The 19,259-nt window shown below is 39.3% G+C and overlaps 1 protein-coding gene across 2 annotated transcripts in view; it reads right to left on the bottom strand.

Annotated features, from left to right (window-relative positions):
- LPCAT1 (lysophosphatidylcholine acyltransferase 1) overlaps positions 1 to 19,259 on the bottom strand; it is a 104,310-nt gene that overhangs the window by 9,953 nt on the left and 75,098 nt on the right. For both annotated transcript variants that reach the window (XM_075826770.1, XM_075826771.1), the window contains 4 exons: positions 9,314 to 9,348; positions 8,989 to 9,043; positions 5,718 to 5,800; positions 735 to 860 (listed from right to left, as the gene is read on the bottom strand). In XM_075826770.1, the coding sequence (XP_075682885.1) occupies positions 735 to 860; positions 5,718 to 5,800; positions 8,989 to 9,043; positions 9,314 to 9,348 (299 nt within the window). The remainder of the gene's footprint in view (positions 1 to 734; positions 861 to 5,717; positions 5,801 to 8,988; positions 9,044 to 9,313; positions 9,349 to 19,259) is intronic.

Below are 19,259 nucleotides of genomic sequence, written 5' to 3' on the forward strand. Positions count from 1 at the left end.
ATGCCGATGCAGCGTCAGAAAAAGGCAATTGCATCAGAATGAAGCCCGTTAGTGGCCGCCGTAAAAAGACTAATGGGTGGTCACTAACCGGTTAAAGGCTATGTAAATCTTTGAAAGGCAATTATTTATTCTTTTTTTTAAATAAAAATGTCTACCAGTGTAACTTTATGAATAGTTTCTATTAAAAATTCTTATTACTTTTTGAGATACAGCTGCTCTGTATGGTCTATACAGAAGAGCTGTATCTAGTGCTAAATCCTGTTCCCGCCAGGTTCGCGGACCTGACAGGTTCAGTGAAAGCGGGACCTACGTGTTATCTATTACATCCAAGTTCATAGATGGAGAATACAGGTAGAGAATACAGAGCAGGTGTATCTCAAAAAGTAAAAATAATTTGTAATAAAAACTATTTATAAAGTTGCACCAATCTACCTTTTTATTTTAAAAAAATTGCCTTTCAAAAAGGTTTACATAGCCTTTAATGATAGTCTATGCACACAGTCCCCTGCAGCATTTCCAATCCATTTTTTTTTTTTATAGCTACCTGTGCAGCCTCAGTACACAGTTGAAATATACTTTACTTGATTCTTTGTTTTGCTTCTTATGTGTGAGGCAACTATCTAGTGTTTTCTACTTTACTATTTAATATATGTAGTCAGCGAAAGACAAGTTTAGGCTGTACAAAGGAGGGCACTAGATATTGCTATACTATGAAGTGAATATAGATCACCTACCCCAGACTTCTAACAAGTCTTGCAAATTCCAGAAGAGATGTATCAGATGGGAGACGGAGCTGTCCTTCAGCTAAGGCCAACTGGCAGTCTTCAAATGTATAGTCTGTGACAGACACACCCAAGGCTCTTTAAGAGGGAAAAGCAATGGTAACATTAAAAATACTATGTAATTTAATCATTAATATTCATAAAAGTAGAATCTATAAATTCCTTGTTAAAATTATAATGTACTTACAAAAAGGCTACAAATAAAATGGATAAGACCGTTACATCTGTTAATGTCAGGTCACAGTAACATGCAAGACAGTACACAGTGAACAGATGTTTTTAGGGAGATTATCTTTGTATGACTGAATGTACTTTCAATACATAACTTGTATTCAGATGTGGAAATCAAAGTAAAATATGAAATAATGGAAAGCTAGAGCTCAGTCTCCCTTCCCCACACTAGACCGAGCAGTCCTTCAGCACCATGGATAGCAATAGTCTGGCAAGCAGGAAATTGATCATGCTGGCAGACTTGTAACCAGTACATGGTACAGTAGTGCAGGAGCGCTGTCTATGTACTTTACCTACTTCCTCTAAAAGCAACAGCTTATCTATTATAAACTATCTTAAAAAAAAGACTGTTATATTGCATCACACTAGAATACAGAATATTAGTTGCTGAAAAATAGATATCATGCAGTTCTTCAAAGCAACTTTTTATATAAACTAAAGGGATTTTCCAGTCCTAAGAAATTGACGGCCTCTCCTCAGGAGAGGCCATCAAAACCTGATCTGTCGGGGTCTGACTGACTGCATCGCCGATCTGCTGTTTAGAAGGGGCTACGACGCTCGTACGAGAGCTGCTTCCCCTTCAATACGGTCACTGCTCATACTGGGAATTGCTGACATACTTGAAGTGAATGGGAGAAGGTTGTAATACTGTGAACCGCTGCTACAAGTCTGTCAAGGATTCAAAGTGTGAGCAGTGACAGTATTGAAGGGGAAGCAGCTCTCGTACGAGCGTCGTAGCCCCTTCTAACGAGCACTCCAGCCTCCTCAAAACAGTTGGTTGGCGGGGGTGTCCCCACCAAATCAGGTATTTATGGCCTCAATCTCTTAGGACTGGAAAACCCCTTTAAATGCCACACACACACACACACACACACACACACACACACACACACACACACACACACACATTAGCAGAATGTTAGCGTACACAATTATTAAATTTATACACAGTATCTTAAAAAATATTTATGTTTACGTTAATTCGTGCATGTATATATATATATATATTTATTTATTCAGTTCATATCAATTGATCTATTATCTATTTATCTAGAATTACATCACTAACTTAGAAACTACTATAAATACCAATCTATGCATAACCCTAACCATCCTCCCTGTGCAATCAATACAGGAGTTAATCTTAGTTAAAACGATCATCTTATTTCTCTGGAAAACTAGGATCCCAGGCTTTTACAAAGACCAATCTCTAAGCTGAAGACCATTTACTAAACTAAGGCGATTTCATCTATAATTATCAAGCAAATCTCAGTAGTAGAAATAGTAGGAACCTGATAAATATCATTCATTCTACTAAATCACAGTCCCTAGTGATATGCTTTGACTGCTCTTGTTGGTGTTTAATATTTCACACCATATTACACATATGATTAAGAGACTATTTATGTCATACCGTAGCCTTTTCTTTACTGTCTATATTAGCCTAGTAAAACACCTTTGATGTGCTATTCTTTGATACCACACCCTTTTCTTTACTTTCTATACTAGGCTAGTGAAACACCTGGGATCTGCTTTTTTTTCCCATACTATATTTAAAAAAGCAAGGACCAGGATATATTTCTTGCTTGCTTATGAGAATACCATGAGCCAGGGGCGCAGTTAGAATCTAAAAAGATCAGGGGCACGAGCCCCAAGGCACATGTTTTGTTATCCCCAAAAAATACATTGAAGACAGCATAGCTATAAAACATGAAAACAATGGACTTAGATATACTACCTCATCAGTACACGGTCCCTGAGTATTTCTTTAAAGGATACACTACTGTTCAAAAGTTTGGGGTCACCCAGAAAATTTTGTGTTTTCCATGAATACTCACACTTATATTTATCAAATGAGTTGCAAAATGACTAGAAAATATAGTCAAGACATTGACAAGGTTAGAAATAATGATTTTTATTTGAAATAACAATTTTCTCCTTCAAACTTTGCTTTCGTCAAAGAATGCTCCATTTGCAGCAATTACAGCATTGCAGACCTTTGGCATTCTAGCTGTTAATTTGCTGAGGTAATCGGGAGAAATTTCACCCCATGCTTCCAGAAGCCCCTCCCACAAGTTGGATTGGCTTGATGGGCACTTCTTGCATACCATACGGTCAAGCTGCTCCCACAACAGCTCTATGGGGTTGAGATCTGGTGACTGCGCTGGCCACTCCATTACAGATAGATTACCAGCTGCCTGCTTCTTCCCTAAATAGTTCTTGCATAATTTGGAGGTGTGCTTTGCGTCATTGTCCTGTTGTAGGATGAAATTGGCTCCAAACAAGCGCTGTCCACAGGGTATGGCATGGCGTTGCAAAATGGAGTGATAGCCTTCCTTATTCAAAATCCCTTTTACCTTGTACAAATCTCCCACTTTACCAGCACCAAAGCAACCCCAGACCATCACATTACCTCCACTATGCTTGACAGATGGCGTCAGGCACTCTTCCAGCTTTTTTTTCAGTTGTTCTGCATCTCACAAATGTTCTTCTGTGTGATCCAAACACCTCAAACTTCGATTCCTCTGTCCATAACACTTTTTTCCAATCTTCCTCTGTCCAATGTTTGTGTGCTTTTGCCCATATTAATCTTTTCCTTTTATTAGCCAGTCTCAGATATGGCTTTTTCTTTGCCACTCTGCCCTGAAGGCCAGCATCCCGGAGTCGCCTCTTCACTGTAGATGTTGACACTGGCGTTTTGCGCGTACTATTTAATGAATCTACCAGTTGAGGACCTGTGAGGCGTCTATTTCTCAAACTAGAGACTCTAATGTACTTGTCTTGTTGCTCAGTTGTGCAGTGGGGCCTCCCACTTCTCTTTCTACTCTGGTTAGAGCCTGTTTGTGCTGTCCTCTGAAGGGAGTAGTAAACACCGTTGTAGGAAATCTTCAGTTTCTTGGCAATTTCTCGCATGGAATAGCCTTCATTTCTAAGAACAAGAATAGACTGTCGAGTTTCACATGAAAGCTCTCTTTTTCTAGCCATTTTGAGAGTTTAATCGAACCCACAAATGTAATGCTCCAGATTCTCAACTAGCTCAAAGGAAGGTCAGTTTTATAGCTCCTCTAAACAGCAAAACTGTTTACAGCGGTGCTAACATAATTGCACAAGGGTTTTCAAGTGTTTTCTAATTACCCATTAGCCTTCTAACACAGTTAGCAAACACAATGTACCATTAGAACACTGGAGTGATGGTTGTTGGAAATGGGCCTCTATACACCTATGTAGATATTGCATTAAAAACCAGACATTTGCAGCTAGAATAGTCATTTAGGACATTAACAATGTATAGAGTGTATTTCTGATTAATTTAATGTTATCTTCATTGAAAAAAACTGTGCTTTTCTTTCAAAAATAAGGACATTTCTAAGTGACCCTAAACTTTTGAACGGTAGTGTACCTGTACCCATTAGATATAACAGCCTTGCCCCAAAATAATTTGCCCCATCTTAAACCAACAGAACGTAACTGTACATCATGGTTTGGCTTGCAATAAGCCACCATGACATACAGTTACCCAATGGTAACCACAACAGGCAGAGGAGTTATCTGCTATCCAAACCATTGCAGCGGGAGCCCAGCTGTCAGTCAATATCGGGCTCTCGATGCAACAGCTGGTATAGGAGATATATATATATATATACATACATACATACATACACACACACACACTTTATGTATTTTTATAACATTCATGAATAGGTCTGATAAAAATAAATATACAGTAGTGTAAAGTTCATTGACAACGCTGTTATACACATGTATGGGCAACAATACATTTCTTAAAGGGGGGTGTCTGGTTTAGAAAACCATTTCAGATTATCCTTATGGGGAATTCTGAATTAATAGATGGAGCTTCACTATTTAGTAACCTCATCTGCTAGAGAGGAGAGTGGCTCTAAAAAGAGTGTCTCACTCTGGTGAACACGGCTCATCTGTGCATTTCAGGGACAACCCATTCAATTTAATAGGAACTGTGGAACGCTTCATTTACACTGTGGTGGCACGCTAAAGTTTCTCAAAAGTGAACACCCTCTTTAAACAGTCACCTGTATATTTCCTTATGGTCTTCCAACATATTTTCTAATACAATACACAAAATATAATGCTACTTACTGCTTAATATAGTAAGTATGAAGTAGTTAAAATACTTGAAAGATTAACTGGGTAATAATAGAAGAGGTGAAGCCTGTACAATTGAGTCTACTGAATAATTATAATATTGGCATCTATTTTCTGACAAACTGGAATTTCTTTCTCTAGCATACTTAGACCATCAACTGTTTTTGCCAGTGTATACTATGCTATTCCAACAAGTTGCCAATATAGGGTGCATCCCTTTACTTCCAATTATGCCTATTTTTGGTCATCCTATTATGGCATAGAAATAAAACTATACTTACATACATTTTTGTGAAGTCTTCATAGGTTTGAGGAGAGGGGAGTATACTAGGCTAGGGAAAAAACATGGGCCTGAATACTAAAATCATCAGTGACCACTCAAGTACCATTAGGAAGTAAATAGTAAAAAAGTATCCTGACATTTTTACTAAGAAAAACTTTTTTTTTCCGGGAGAAGCAGACTTTTTGTTAAGTAATGTTTGCTTTATAGTCATCATAACTTTTCGCAAATTAAGCAAAAAAAAACAAAAAACAAACCAGATAAAATCAAAATAGGATAAAAAAAAACTTTATGGTACATACTTGGCCATTACATGTCTTACGTTGCTTGCATACAGAGCGGGGTTCCTCTTCTCCTCTTCAGATGGAGTATAGATAGGAAGAAACTACAAGAGGAAGACAAATACGCATCTGAAGACGCAGGAATCTTACGGAACACATACATTGAGCAAGCCATGAGTGAAACCTACAACTTTGAATACCCAACCTTTATAACAAACCATTCCTACAGTTTTGATATATTACATGTATAGTTCCAGTACTAGAATGGCTTTCCCATCACTAGGTTTAATAATTATGATTTAGGCAGGTGGAACGCCAAAACGGCAATTTTTAAGGCTGCTAAGATGAGAATATGGCACCAACTGCTTTAACTCTCCAAGGACCACCTTTGAGCACAATTTTAGTTTATGCATACAGTAGATATATATAGTATGTGCCCTAACTATGTATTTAGTATGGAGCCTGAGTTACAGCCGATGTTAAAAGGCTACGTAACGCCTTTGTCTATTTAATATATTTTTTTTAATAAAGCAATGTTTAAGGTGATTTTAAGCAACTTTATTCTATATTGAGAAAAAAAAAATGTGAATATGTAATTTTTGGTGATGTTTATTTACATCTGGTGCATGCTATTGGGAAACACACCTGAGTACATATATTAGCAACTTCTGTCGAATTTTCCAAAGCTGGTTTGCGGACAACATACAAACATTACAGATGTACCCCTTTAACAAAACACTGTTAAAGAGGTTGTCCAGTCCCAAAAAACTGATAGCCTATCCTCAAGATAGGCCATCAATAAGTGATCAGTCGAGATACGACTCCCGGAACTTCCACGATCAGTTGTTATGAAGGGGCCGAAGTGCTCGTACGACCGCTGCTTACACTTCATTTCCTTTACTGCTCGTACGGTGAATCGCCGACACACTTGTAGCAGGGGATTCACTGTAGTTCAGCCTTCTCCAATTCATTTCAATAGTAGAAGGCTGTAGTACTGTGAACCCCTGCTACAAGAGTGCCAGCGATTCGCAGTATGAGCAGATAGCTGATCGGCAGGCGTTCCGGGAGTCCGAGCGATCAGATATTAGTAGCCTATCCAGACACTTTATGGAAAGTAGACCCCCCCCCTCCTAAGGTATTAATTTAATGAAATATCAAAGATTTGAAAAACTGCAGTATAAAAGGTCTACAGCAAGTGGGTGAGATTTGTAAAATCTCATCTATTTGCCTTGTAATGTAATCCGCTTCGGACTTTACCTGCGCATATCCGGAGGTAATATCTGCAGCGAATCCGCCACATGTAAAGTCACCCCAAGGCTGGGGCTACATGGTGACTTTGGCCGCGACACAAGTTGCACAGCCAAAGATCGCTATATCCCATAGCCTACGCTGCAAGTAAAAAAAGTCAATGTGGTCGCATTGCGACCTGCATCTAACTGACACGACAGCTTGGATTTCTTGCAACGGTCATGTTGCAACCACTTGCGCATCTCGACAGAACCACTGACTTAATTTTTGCAATGTAGACTACGGGACATAGCAAATTCTTTGGTTGTTTAAACTGCGTCGCAGCGTAGCCCCAGCCTAAAACTGTACAATACATTATTATAAGAGATAGATAGAATAATAATCTTGTAGGACACAAAAAAAAATATGCATTTAGATAGATCATTATTGTTATGATATCTTGTGTCATGCAAATAAAGATTATTATCTCTCTATTAATTGCATATATATTGATATATAGTGTCGTTTTAGGTTGCAGCTAAAACGGCAACTTGGGCCACAACACTGGTCGCGTGGCCAATAATCACTTTGTAGCCTACATCGCAAGTAAAAATTACTGCAACGTGACCACATTCACTGCCATTACTTGCAATGTAGGCTACGGGACACAGCAATCTTTGGCTGGGCGACCTGAGTCGCGGCCAAAGTCACCATGTAGCAGATAAATGGATAGAAAAAATATGTTTATAAAAAAAAAAAAAAAAGGGTGTGAGTTTTTTTTACATTATTCTTCTCCCTCTCTGGCAGCCTGTCAGAAAGGCAGAAGATACAACTAATGGAAACGTTTTTATTTACGAATAAAAAAATTCTGTGATCGCTGTGACAGGCTGTCACAGTGATCACATGGCAGCAGTATCATGGAGCTCCTTACAGTCGGTGTGTAAGCGCCAATGCGGGAGGGAATGTGATAGTTGTGACAGGTTTGTCACAATGATCACGTGCCCGGAGACTAAGCTGGTTGGTCTCTGAGTGAAGCTTTGTGATACAGCCGCCTAGGAGACAGCTGTTTCACAGAGCTAAATGCCGACCATGGAGCGGCAAACAGGCTAAGGCTGGGTTCACACGAGCACATTAACGTCCGTAATGGACGGACGTATTTAGGCCGGAAGTCCCGGACCGAACTCAGTGCAGGGAGCCGGGCTCCTAGCATCATAGTTCTGTACAACGCTAGGAGTCCCTGCCTTTCCGTGGAACTACTGCCTGCAGAGATAGGTGCGGACCGTTAAGATACAGCTTCCATGTATGTAAATATTTTAAAGTCAATTGTGAAGTTGCTTAAAAAAATAGTCACCTAAAACATTGTTTTATTAAAATTTTATGTTCAAAAGGTGTACATAGCCATTAAAGCCTATGGCTTCACTCACCGTTCTGCTGATTATTATTGGAAACAGTCAGCAACCTAACAGAGTTCCCATACTTAGCAGAGCGCCTATCATTTAGTGATTCAGTTAGCTTTTCCTTTATCAGATTAATATATAGCAACTGGTGCACAGACTACACTTCCCAGAATTCAAATCATCAGAACAAGCTCTGTGCAGACAAGGAATGATGGGAGACTACAGCTCTGAAGCCTGCTGAATTGTAAATGCAGCTCAGTATCATATGTAACTCAGGATCAGTGTAAGATAAGAAACGCAATGTATTCACAGAGTTACTCAACTTTTTATGTAGAGTAATTCTATACAGAATGTGAACTGGTGTTCAAGGGTAAACATATGAGTTAGTAAAACACCATTACTATTTTTGCTTTATCATACAGTGCATATAAGGTAAACTGGGTTTATTTAGGTTATATATGTGCAGTTGTAGAGTCACCAAGAAAACAATATTACTAAAAAGACATATCTCACCACAGGTCACACCATAGCTGCAAAATTTTGCCACAGAATATGTAACTGCATACGTACTAACAATACGCAACAGAATTTACGGCTTAAAACATGAAATATCTGTTATTGATACCTTTTAAAATATAAGAGGTTTTTACAAAAACAACCATGCTTACCTCTATTTCTACATAATTGTGGAACTGACATAAGGAAAGCCATAGTATTTCCATCCTAAAAAAAACATTAAAAAAAATGTAAAAAATTGTCACAAAAAAAATTACACTTAAATATTAGGGAAATTCATAAACAGCAAATCCCTAATACATACTTCCATATTCGGGCATGCTACTTAACAAGAGGAGCAAGTAAACAAGAATTAAACAGAAAGGTATTGAAGTTAATAATCTTGCTCATAGCTACTATAGCTATTTAATTTTTGCGATATTACAAGGAAATGAAAAAAAAAAACGAACATAAAAAACAAAACAAAAAAATACTTACGCTCCAGGTCCCTGCCATGTCCAGGTTATCGTGTCCTAGAGAACAAAGGAAACCAAATATTAAATTAAATCTATTTCTAAAAGAAAATTTAAAAAGATGAAGAAAAATGGACCAAATAATGTTTATATACTGTACTGTATGTGTGTTTCTAGTCTTCGTTAAAATCAACTAGTTGCCTTGTACAGTATATTCCCAGGAACAGTCCTGCATCCCCCCTTAGCCTTCAACCTGCAAGCTTGTCTTTAAATGTATTCAATGGCACAAAAAAAAATCACTTTAAAACCTTTGATGGCACAGATGGCATTTAAAGGGAATGTATCATCATTTTTTTTTCTAATATGTTTTTTTTTTCTGATTGTAGAAAACAATCCTGCCTGTGATGATAAGGAGATGACTGCCTAGTGGCGATCTCTACAGAACAGGAAGTGCCAGTGTATTATGAGCCTCAGTAGCCAACTGTCATCACTCCTGGCGTGTCTGTTTTAGTAAATACTTGTATTTCCCACGAAACAATTATTCTGGAGCATCCTTTCTTAGAACTCTGTGTCGTACAGTTCCTTTGTTATTTCGCAGACAATTTATGAATAAATTGACAACTGGGTGTTACCAGTTGTGGGTGTTTCCCTACACAGACTGACAATCCAATCAGTGCTGACACAGTGAGTCTGTGTAGGGACACGCCCCTTTGACAAGGGGAATGGTAACACCCAGTTGTCAATTTATTCATAAACTTTTAGAAGGAATAACAGTAGGACGGCACAACGCAGAGCTCTGAGAAAAGGATGCTCCAGAATAGTTATTTCACAGGGAATTCGAGTATTTACTAAAATAGACACATCAGGAGAGGTGACAGGTCCTCTTTAAATATAGATAACGACATGGAAAACGAAAAAATAAAAAAAGTACCATAAATTTTTACAATTCTTATGTTTAACATACAACTTTGGTATAAACAATAGGCCATTTTCTGATGACACACTCCCAAGGTTTCCCACCTTTCAACTAAAGCATGATCAACAACCTTTACCATCCATAGCTATAAATGCAACCAATGACATCAGATGTAAGCCACACATTTAGGCCCCATGCACACGACCGTAAAATCGCCCGTAATTACGGTCCTTAATTATGGGCACATTCATTTCTATGGCCGACGGACACCTTCCCGTATGTCTACGGGAGAGTATCCGTGTCATAGAAACCTGCCGGAAAAAATAGGACATGTCCTATTTTTTCATTTTACGGACCGTGCTCCTAGAATTTATAATGGGAGCGGGGCTCGTAAAAACGTCCGGCTGTCCGTAGCCGGCCGTGCACATGAAGCCTAACACGGCAAGATGCATATAATATTACATTACAATCACATTATGCAACCACATACACAACAGCATGTATGAAAAAGTACAATATAGAAACATAGAATAAGCTTCATATGGCTTAAAAAGGAACTTTAAACCTTGAAATAAACTAGAAGAAAAAAAAACAACTTAGAATGCATGCATGCATATACACATTTCTAGAAACACACAAACATAATTACAAATGTTTTGGAAAGAAAATCAGGGAAACATCTCCATTTGGTCCCATCCATTTTCAGCAGAAGTGATAGGAATTTAAAGACGGGCCGAGTAAGACTTCTGCTCACGCATTACCGACAGCAATGTAGAAACGGTCCTACTGCAGTAAACTGGTTCCAAACCAGTAAGGGTGTGTTTACACGCAGTGACCAAAAACGTCTGAAAATACGGAGATGTTTTCAGGCGAAAACAGCTCCTGATTTTCAGACGTTTTTGTAGCAACTTGTGTTTTTTTGCGGCGCATTTTACGGCCGTTTTTGGAGCTGTTTTTCAATGGTGTCAATGAAAAACGCCTCCAAAAACGTTCCAAGAAGTGACATGCACTTCTTTTTCGCGGGCATCTTTTTAAGCGCCGTATTTTGACAGCAACGCGTAAAATTAAGCCTCGTGGGAACAGAACACCGTAAATCCCATTGCAAGCAATGGGCAGATGTTTGTAGGCGTAATGGAGCCGTTTTTTCAGGTGTAATTCGAGGCGTAAAACGCCCGAATTACATCTGAAAACACTGCGTGTGAACATACCCTTAAAGGCAGCGTAAAGCCCTGCCTCTCTCTACCTTACGGTTACATGTACTAAGCACTGAAAGAGCAGGGGAGAAATACAAAAGAGATGCTTCCTGGGACACAGATTTCACCATTTGGATCATGGGACAGAGCAGGACTAATAAAATAAAAAAAATAATACAAAAAGAATATTAATTTACGTTACGTAAAATAAACTTTGGGTTGAAGTCACTTCTAATAATAATATGCGAGGGAAACAATCCACAGGATATGTGATAAATGTATGATCTGATCACTAGAACTTTGGAGTTCCTCAAACTCACGACAGCGCTGGGGCCCCCCAGTGGTCATATAAATTAACGTAAAATGTGGAAAGGTGTGGATATTGTGGGAAAACCCCATTAAGCAGTGGGATTATTGCAATAATAGTCTTGTCCTGCAGGTTCATGAGCAGACCCCTGGAGGCAGCCTGTATTCTTGTGGAGCACTGCAGACAGGCCAATGTGCAATTGACAAGACATTAGGGCAAAGTTAAACGAATTTACAGGTGGTTAGTATGTGAAAATGGAGACGTATTGTATATAGTTTATATGAAATAAAAGGGTACTGTAGCTCACACTATAAAAATGAAATGATCTGAATTAATATTCTAATTAAAAATCCTGCCTGTATTTTACAGTGAGTCCCAGCAGTAGAACATTCTTCGTGCTGTCCGAGCAGCCTCTAATAACCACCATTGTCAAACATTCCTCATGCATGCGTTCAGCAGACTTATCAATGTAGCTAAACCAGTTTTTTGGCATAACATAATATTTATGAAGCTCCTTCTGGCACACTTTCTGAAACCTGAGTGAATGAGGTGTAGCATATAAGTCGCATGCAATGAAACTTTTTTACTGACGTTTTCCGACCAGAAAAGTGTCAGCGAACAATGTCCGGTACAACCGGTCCTTGTTCAGTAACGGTGCCATATTCTACAACAGGTGGGACCTTTATGTCTTACAACGTGTCGACATGTTCTGTATGTAATAAGTTGGAGTCACGGCTTGTCTTTGTACGCAGTGCTCAGGCTTTTCTGCTGGCGGTCACCAACAAAGTGTTTGCAGCTCCTTCCACGTTGGTTCATTATTACAGACTAGAAGAAGCGGTTGTTCTGTGTGTGATAAGGGTTATGAGAAACTGGTCAGACAGCACAGAGAATGTTGTCTTCTAAGTTACCCTTACAGTAAGCTAAAGAATCACTCCAGGCAAAACGGATACACTGTGCGATCCAGGGCCCTAGGGGGCGGTGCATGACATAGGTAATCGCTTTACTGTTCTTTGAATCCTGGTGTCATGCACCGCCCCCTAGGGCCCTGCATCGCACAGTGTATCCGTTTTGCCTGGAGTGATTCTTTAACTTACTGTAAGGGTAACTTAGAAGACAACATTCTCGGTGCTGTGCATTATACTATATAGCAGATTTTTCCATTAATATTTAATTTGAAACAAACTGTATATAAAAGTTAAAATGTATATTATATTTTCACATACTAACCAGCTGTCAATTTGAATTTAACCCCCTCCTGCTGCAGCCATTCTTTAGTTTTTTCATTTTAGTTATTTTCCTCCATGCCTTCCAAAAGCTGGCACCATTTAATATACTACAAAATGAACTGGGAAAGTACTAAAAATTTATTTTGTGGCCAATTCCTCCATTGTTCTTTGGGTTTCATTTTTATGATTTTCACCATTTGGTAAAAATGTAAAAAAAATTACTAATGTATTGCAGTGTATTCTGCTTTTTTCCCCAGCTTAATAGGATAGCAATAAGATAGCACACCTGGGGGCCCCTCATGCTACCTTGTCAACCCATCGGCACCACACAATCGCGTCACTGTGGCGGACAATGGGGTCAAACAGAGGGGATCCTCCTCTAACTTCTTAGATGCCATGTTATTTACGATCTCGGGCTTTAGAGCAGGGTTCAGCGGGGCAAGCTGAGCCCATGAGTAAGCTCTATACTTCCCTTCAGACTATGATGTACATGTATGCTAAATGTCGAGAAGGGGTGAGTGCGTAAATTTCTTTTAAAAGTCCCTACAACCCTTTAAGGTGTTATTGCATGCTCAAGTTGTTAAAAGGAGACATTTCTCTTAAGCAGAAGTCACACTAAATGGTTTCCAGCAGAGTAAGAATACTTCTCTCCACAAATTTGAATATTTTTAGACAAAGAGGAGTATATCATTTGTTGTAATTTGAATATTACATGGGCATGCGGGATGTTGAAAATTCCCCATTTATGCTGGGCAATACTATCTTACGATTATTAAAGATGAGCGAATATATTCTACTTAAATAAATGTTACAAATTTCCCAAAGGTTTTGAATTGTAGCGAATCCGAAACTTTTGGGATTCGTCCCGTCCAAATCGCTCAAAATGGCAGCCGCCATTTTACAGGTCAGAAGAAGACAAGAAGATAGAGAAGAAGGATCACATGACATTGGCAGTGGCCTGACGGGCTTCGCCATAATGCTTTGCAGGTAGCCCTACCTCTAGCATAGAGGTTTAGGTGAGAGTCACTGATGACTAAGTGGATGACAGCCATACGAGTCATAGCCACTATAAACAGCCCAACTAGGAAATGCTGCTGCTTTGTGGGGAGAGAGTGGACGTCAGACGGAGTAAGAGATTGTAAAACACAAAACAGATAGGTAGTGGATTAGTGTCAGTGATTGGGTTTCATAGTGACGAGTAGAGAATGGCTAGCTAGATTTACAATAATTTGATAGAGATAGAGTTTATTGAGAGATAGGAGTCAGGAAGTGTCAATGTGATAGTTAGGCAGACACAGGCAGCCATTGCTGTGAGTGAGGGCTGCTGCAGCTATACTATTTCTACAATAATATCTGAATCACCAATCTTCATCACATCATTCACAAATCTTCAATAATATTAATCCTGCTGCTGATAGCGTGCCACTGCACTCTGAAACAGAAGTCACGGACGTGATGTCACTCATTGTTTTGCATATATCTAATAGTGGCACAAAAAATTGTCATATTGTTCTGCGTCAAGCACTTATACAGCGCCGTTATACTTCAGTCTGTGTCCAGGTGACTTATTTTAAAAAGCATAAAAAAAATCAGACAGTGAATTGTATTTTTAAAGAGGCGGTTTGTTACCACCGGCTACCATCCATTTACTCAGACATATATGTTGCTGTCACTTTCACTTTACTAATGCTTATTTGGCGTGAAAGAGCTTGAAAGGGGTTGGATACAGTCCTAGAAGACCTCAGTGTCAAACAACTTTTTAGTGAGAGAAAGCGAAACACGGCGCCACATGGTGCAGATTACCCAAGTGGGAATGGATAATTTGAGAAGAGTGATGCTTACCTTGAAGCAATGAAAATCGAGCGATGGAGAGAAAGGTGCTGCTGCTGCCAGGACTCGAGGCCGGTGATTCAAGATGAACGACCGCAGATACTATGCTGGGTGAGCTGGAGAAAAAGAGTCTGCAAGGGCGCTGCTGCACACGGATGAGACCGAAGTGAAAACTTCGGAATGATGATAATAATATTCGATGAAAATATTCAATGATATTCAATGATAATTGAAGGTAATAAATAATAAAATTTAATGGTAAAACAACTTTTTAGGGCACTCAGCGACAAATTTATTCGTACCAAAACAAATCTGACGGCTGGTTCTAAGAAATCAGACCCAATATGAATTTTGGGAAATCTGCTCATCTCGAATTGTTAGCATCTGATAATTTGGTAAATTTTATTTGATCTAAATAACTCTGTCTTACCTACATCATTATTATTTTTAGATTTAAATAATGTACTAAAATTATCTCTAAAGACTTCAACTATTCGGTCACCTTTATTTAGTGATTATTTTTTTTCCCTTATAGCAAACACACCCCCTAATAATTTACGACCCTTTACCATAAGTGCCAGTAGGCGGCACTAATTTCCCCCCTCTATCCATATCTCACCGTATAAAATAATTTCCAGGAACTTATTTTTTTCATTAATTTTGGTTACCGTCTCTTCCAAAGTAAATATGTTGTAATAAATGCATGTCTGCCTATTTGTTTCTTGCTTCTTACTTTTAAATTAACTCCGCTTCGGCGATCAAAAAGACATACAAAAATATAAAAAGAAGAAGGAAAAAAAGAAGAACACCGCTCCAAATAAATTGACTCATTTTCTCTCTCTTTGCCACTCCCTTGCTCCTCCTTCAAAACGAGTGCATCCTGAATTACTTATCCAATAATCGTCTTCAAGGACAAAATGAAAAAATTATTGTTCATTCACTAACCGAAAGGGGATCCTCAACATTTTTTCTACTCCTTAAAAGAGGACTCTTGGTTTTGATGAAAAACCATTGAATAGCACAGATTATAAACGTTAAACCTCTTCTTCACCCCATAAAATTCCATCCTCAGGCCCAGAACTTGCGTCGCTAGATAAGGTTAAAGTCTTAATTTTCACTCCATTAAAGAGAATCTCACTATCCATAACGGCTCTACTCATAGCCAGTGCATCTTTTATATATTTACATATTTTTCTCAAATTTTCCTCCCCCATATTCTCACAACCTTCCAGGAGTTGCAGGAATTAATGACTCATTATGTCCATTATTGAGGGTTGCTTTCCTTTGTTCATAGTTTACCTCATTACCGTCTTCTGCACCTATAAAAATGTCTGTATTTTCTTAAATTGTTTGGGTATGGTGGAGAGTTTCTTTAGAATTTATAGTTTTAACATTACTTGCTTTTACTTGTACCCTGTGAACTTGGTATCTTCGGCCATGTTTACACTGTGGATCTACACCTGTATTTGTGTGGGTTTTCCGCACCGAATTACATATATAAATTGCCTTCAAAGAGTTTTCCATTGCTTTTAATGAGAAACCGCCCCATTATTCATACAGGGCACTTTCCTGCATGCAGAATTGTAAACCATGTTGCAGAAAAAGAAAGAAGTGACATGTCCTTTCTTGAGGAGTATTCCATGCGAAAGCCATGTCGGGTAGCCATGCATAGATTAGTCCTATTTAATGGGGCTAATCTACATGCGGATCCGCAGCCTCTGACTTCTGCAACAGATTTTTCTAATGGAAACATCTGTCGTCTGAACATAGGCTTAAAGAGGCTCTGTCACCAGATTTTGCAGCCCCTATCTGCTATTGCAGCAGATCGGCGCTGCAATGTAGATTACAGTAACGTTTTTATTTTTAAAAAACGAGCATTTTTGGCCAAGTTATGACCATTTTCGTATTTATGCAAATGAGGCTTGCAAAAGTAAAACTGGGCGTGTTGAAAAGTAAAAGTACAACTGGGCGTGTATTATGTGCGTACATCGGGGCGTGTTTACTACTTTTACTAGCTGGGCGTTGTGTATAGAAGTGTCATCCACTTCTCTTCAGAACGCCCAGCTTCTGGCAGTGCAGATCTGTGACGTCACTCACAGGTCCTGCATCGTGTCGGCACCAGAGGCTACAGATGATTCTGCAGCAGCATCGGCGTTTGCAGGTAAGTCGATGTAGCTACTTACCTGCAAACGCTGATGCTGCTGCAGAATCAACTGTAGCCTCTGGTGCCGACACGATGCAGGACCTGTGAGTGACGTCACAGATCTGCACTGCCAGAAGCTGGGCGTTCTGAAGAGAAGTGGATGATACTTCCCGTCAGAACGCCCAGCTAGTAAAAGTAGTAAACACGCCCCGATGTACGCACATAATACACGCCCAGTTGTACTTTTACTTTTCAGCACGCCCAGTTGTACTTTTGCAAGCCTCATTTGCATAAATACGAAAATGGTCATAACTTGGCCAAAAATGCTCATTTTTTAAAAATAAAAACGTTACTGTAATCTACATTGCAGCGCCTATCTGCTGCAATAGCAGATAGGGGTTGCAAAATCTGGTGACAGAGCCTCTTTAAGAGTTTTTTTTTAATGGGGAGCTTAGAAATGTGACAATTTTTCCTATTACTGCCGCCTGATCTTTCCCTGGTGAGGATTTTTTTCCCCCGATGTCTGCCTTGGCCGCTTGTTTATTTGAGACACCATTCATCATTTTAGTTTAAGAAGCATTGCTGGAAATAATTGCAAAGAGTAATTGCAACAGTAGTTTTACATTTTAAGGTCTCTTAACCCTGCTGCTCCGTAAACAGTTCATATGTTACAAACGACCGGTCACAAAATATTTATAGCAACTTAGAGATTAACAGTTCTTTATAAATCAGTAGAAATATTTTGTTACTTATCTCTCCGCCAAAACTTAGGCCTTAAAGTACCAGAGAGAAGAGCAGGGGAGCCGATTGCGTAAAAATTTTCAATCTACTTTCGCTATTCAACTTTCATGCCAAAGAATTTATGTAGCCCACACAAAGTAAAGGGGGGTTAAATGTACACTTTCGGTTATAATTTTCAATGGTCACCACATAGTTGGCATCAAAATGTCAATAAGTGAGAGATTATAGAGAAAGGGCTCAAGCAGGAGTCTACCAAGAGCCAGCATCAGATGTCTATGGAAAGCACAATCAGCCGCATCGGAGTCAGAGGGCGTAAAGGAGGAGAGTACCTCTGCTAAAATGGTTGGGACATGAATCCCAAACGCAGTCCCGCATCACATCCCAGAATACACTGCAGACGCTGCAGTCCCTGTATCATTCCTCCGAGCTCCCCAAGGATGTCACGTCCATCCCTCAGCAAGTGTGCTACAGAACAGGATTACTATAACTTATTACAATGCTTCCATGCAGAAATACAGAGTTTACACTAAACATAAAAGTAACTATGAAATTAAAAGGGTATTTACAACCAATCTAAAGTCATTTGTTAAAACTTGGTAAAAGTAAAAAAAAACTTTTCGCCATTCAATTACTCACAGTGTCACTGTCCTAAACAGGAGGAGATTGTCATATAATTTTTATTGAAATGCAGTCAGTATTTGGAATGTGCAAATTTTGTCATATAGACAAATGATCCAAATTGCCTTCGAGACAAGATCGGAGTCAAAGTAAAAATCGTTCCAATATACCAAAGATGCTGCTGCTCGTCAAAAAAAAACAAAAACGAAAAACTATTACATGCTGCTTAGCTTGTTACTTCGTATATGTCTCCAGGAGGCTGCTCACCAGTGACATGGACATTGTCCGGTTGTTCACAACGGTCTCAGTCACACTCACTGAAGAAATTGCACTGTACGCTCTCCCGTAGCCTGCACAAGCTGACCAACTGTCTGCTTGTCAAAGAGAAAGCTACTCACAGCCGCCTACCATTGGCTGCAAATAAGGAGCTCTCCAATTGCTCTCCTGCACAGGCTACACAAGTATAGCACCATGATCCTCTTCAGCATGGCGTTCATTCTCATGAGTAGAAATACACGAGAATGTTTTTAAAGCATAAAAATACCTGTACAAGAGACTGTACAGGCGTTATTGTGACCTCTGCTACTAAAGTGGATCTGTCTCCTCCATATGCTGTCCTAGATAAAAGGCAGCTTTTTGAAGCATCGGGAATGCTCTCCTATTAGCCAAAACTGCAGAATATTTTTTGTGCCGTTTTGGCTGATAGGAGCATATTGCGGTGATAGATTTGCTTTAAAGGGGTATTACAGTTACTACAAGTTATCAATTATCCTCTAGATAGGTGATGACTAAGAGATTTAGGGGTGCGACCGCTGGGACCATCACTGATCAATAGAACGGGGGTCCTGTGTCCTCAGGTCACCCCAATGACAACCCTACTGCCCAGAGGCGTTGAATGGAGCGGTGGTTGTCCCCCACCGATTCAGCTATGCAGTGGAAAGGTGACAACTTTGAGTAACCGAAATACCCCATTAAGCATTATTTCAGAACTTTCAAG

This window comes from Rhinoderma darwinii, chromosome 5 (genome assembly GCF_050947455.1).
Source record: "Rhinoderma darwinii isolate aRhiDar2 chromosome 5, aRhiDar2.hap1, whole genome shotgun sequence".
Classification (NCBI taxonomy): Eukaryota; Metazoa; Chordata; class Amphibia; order Anura; family Rhinodermatidae; genus Rhinoderma; species Rhinoderma darwinii.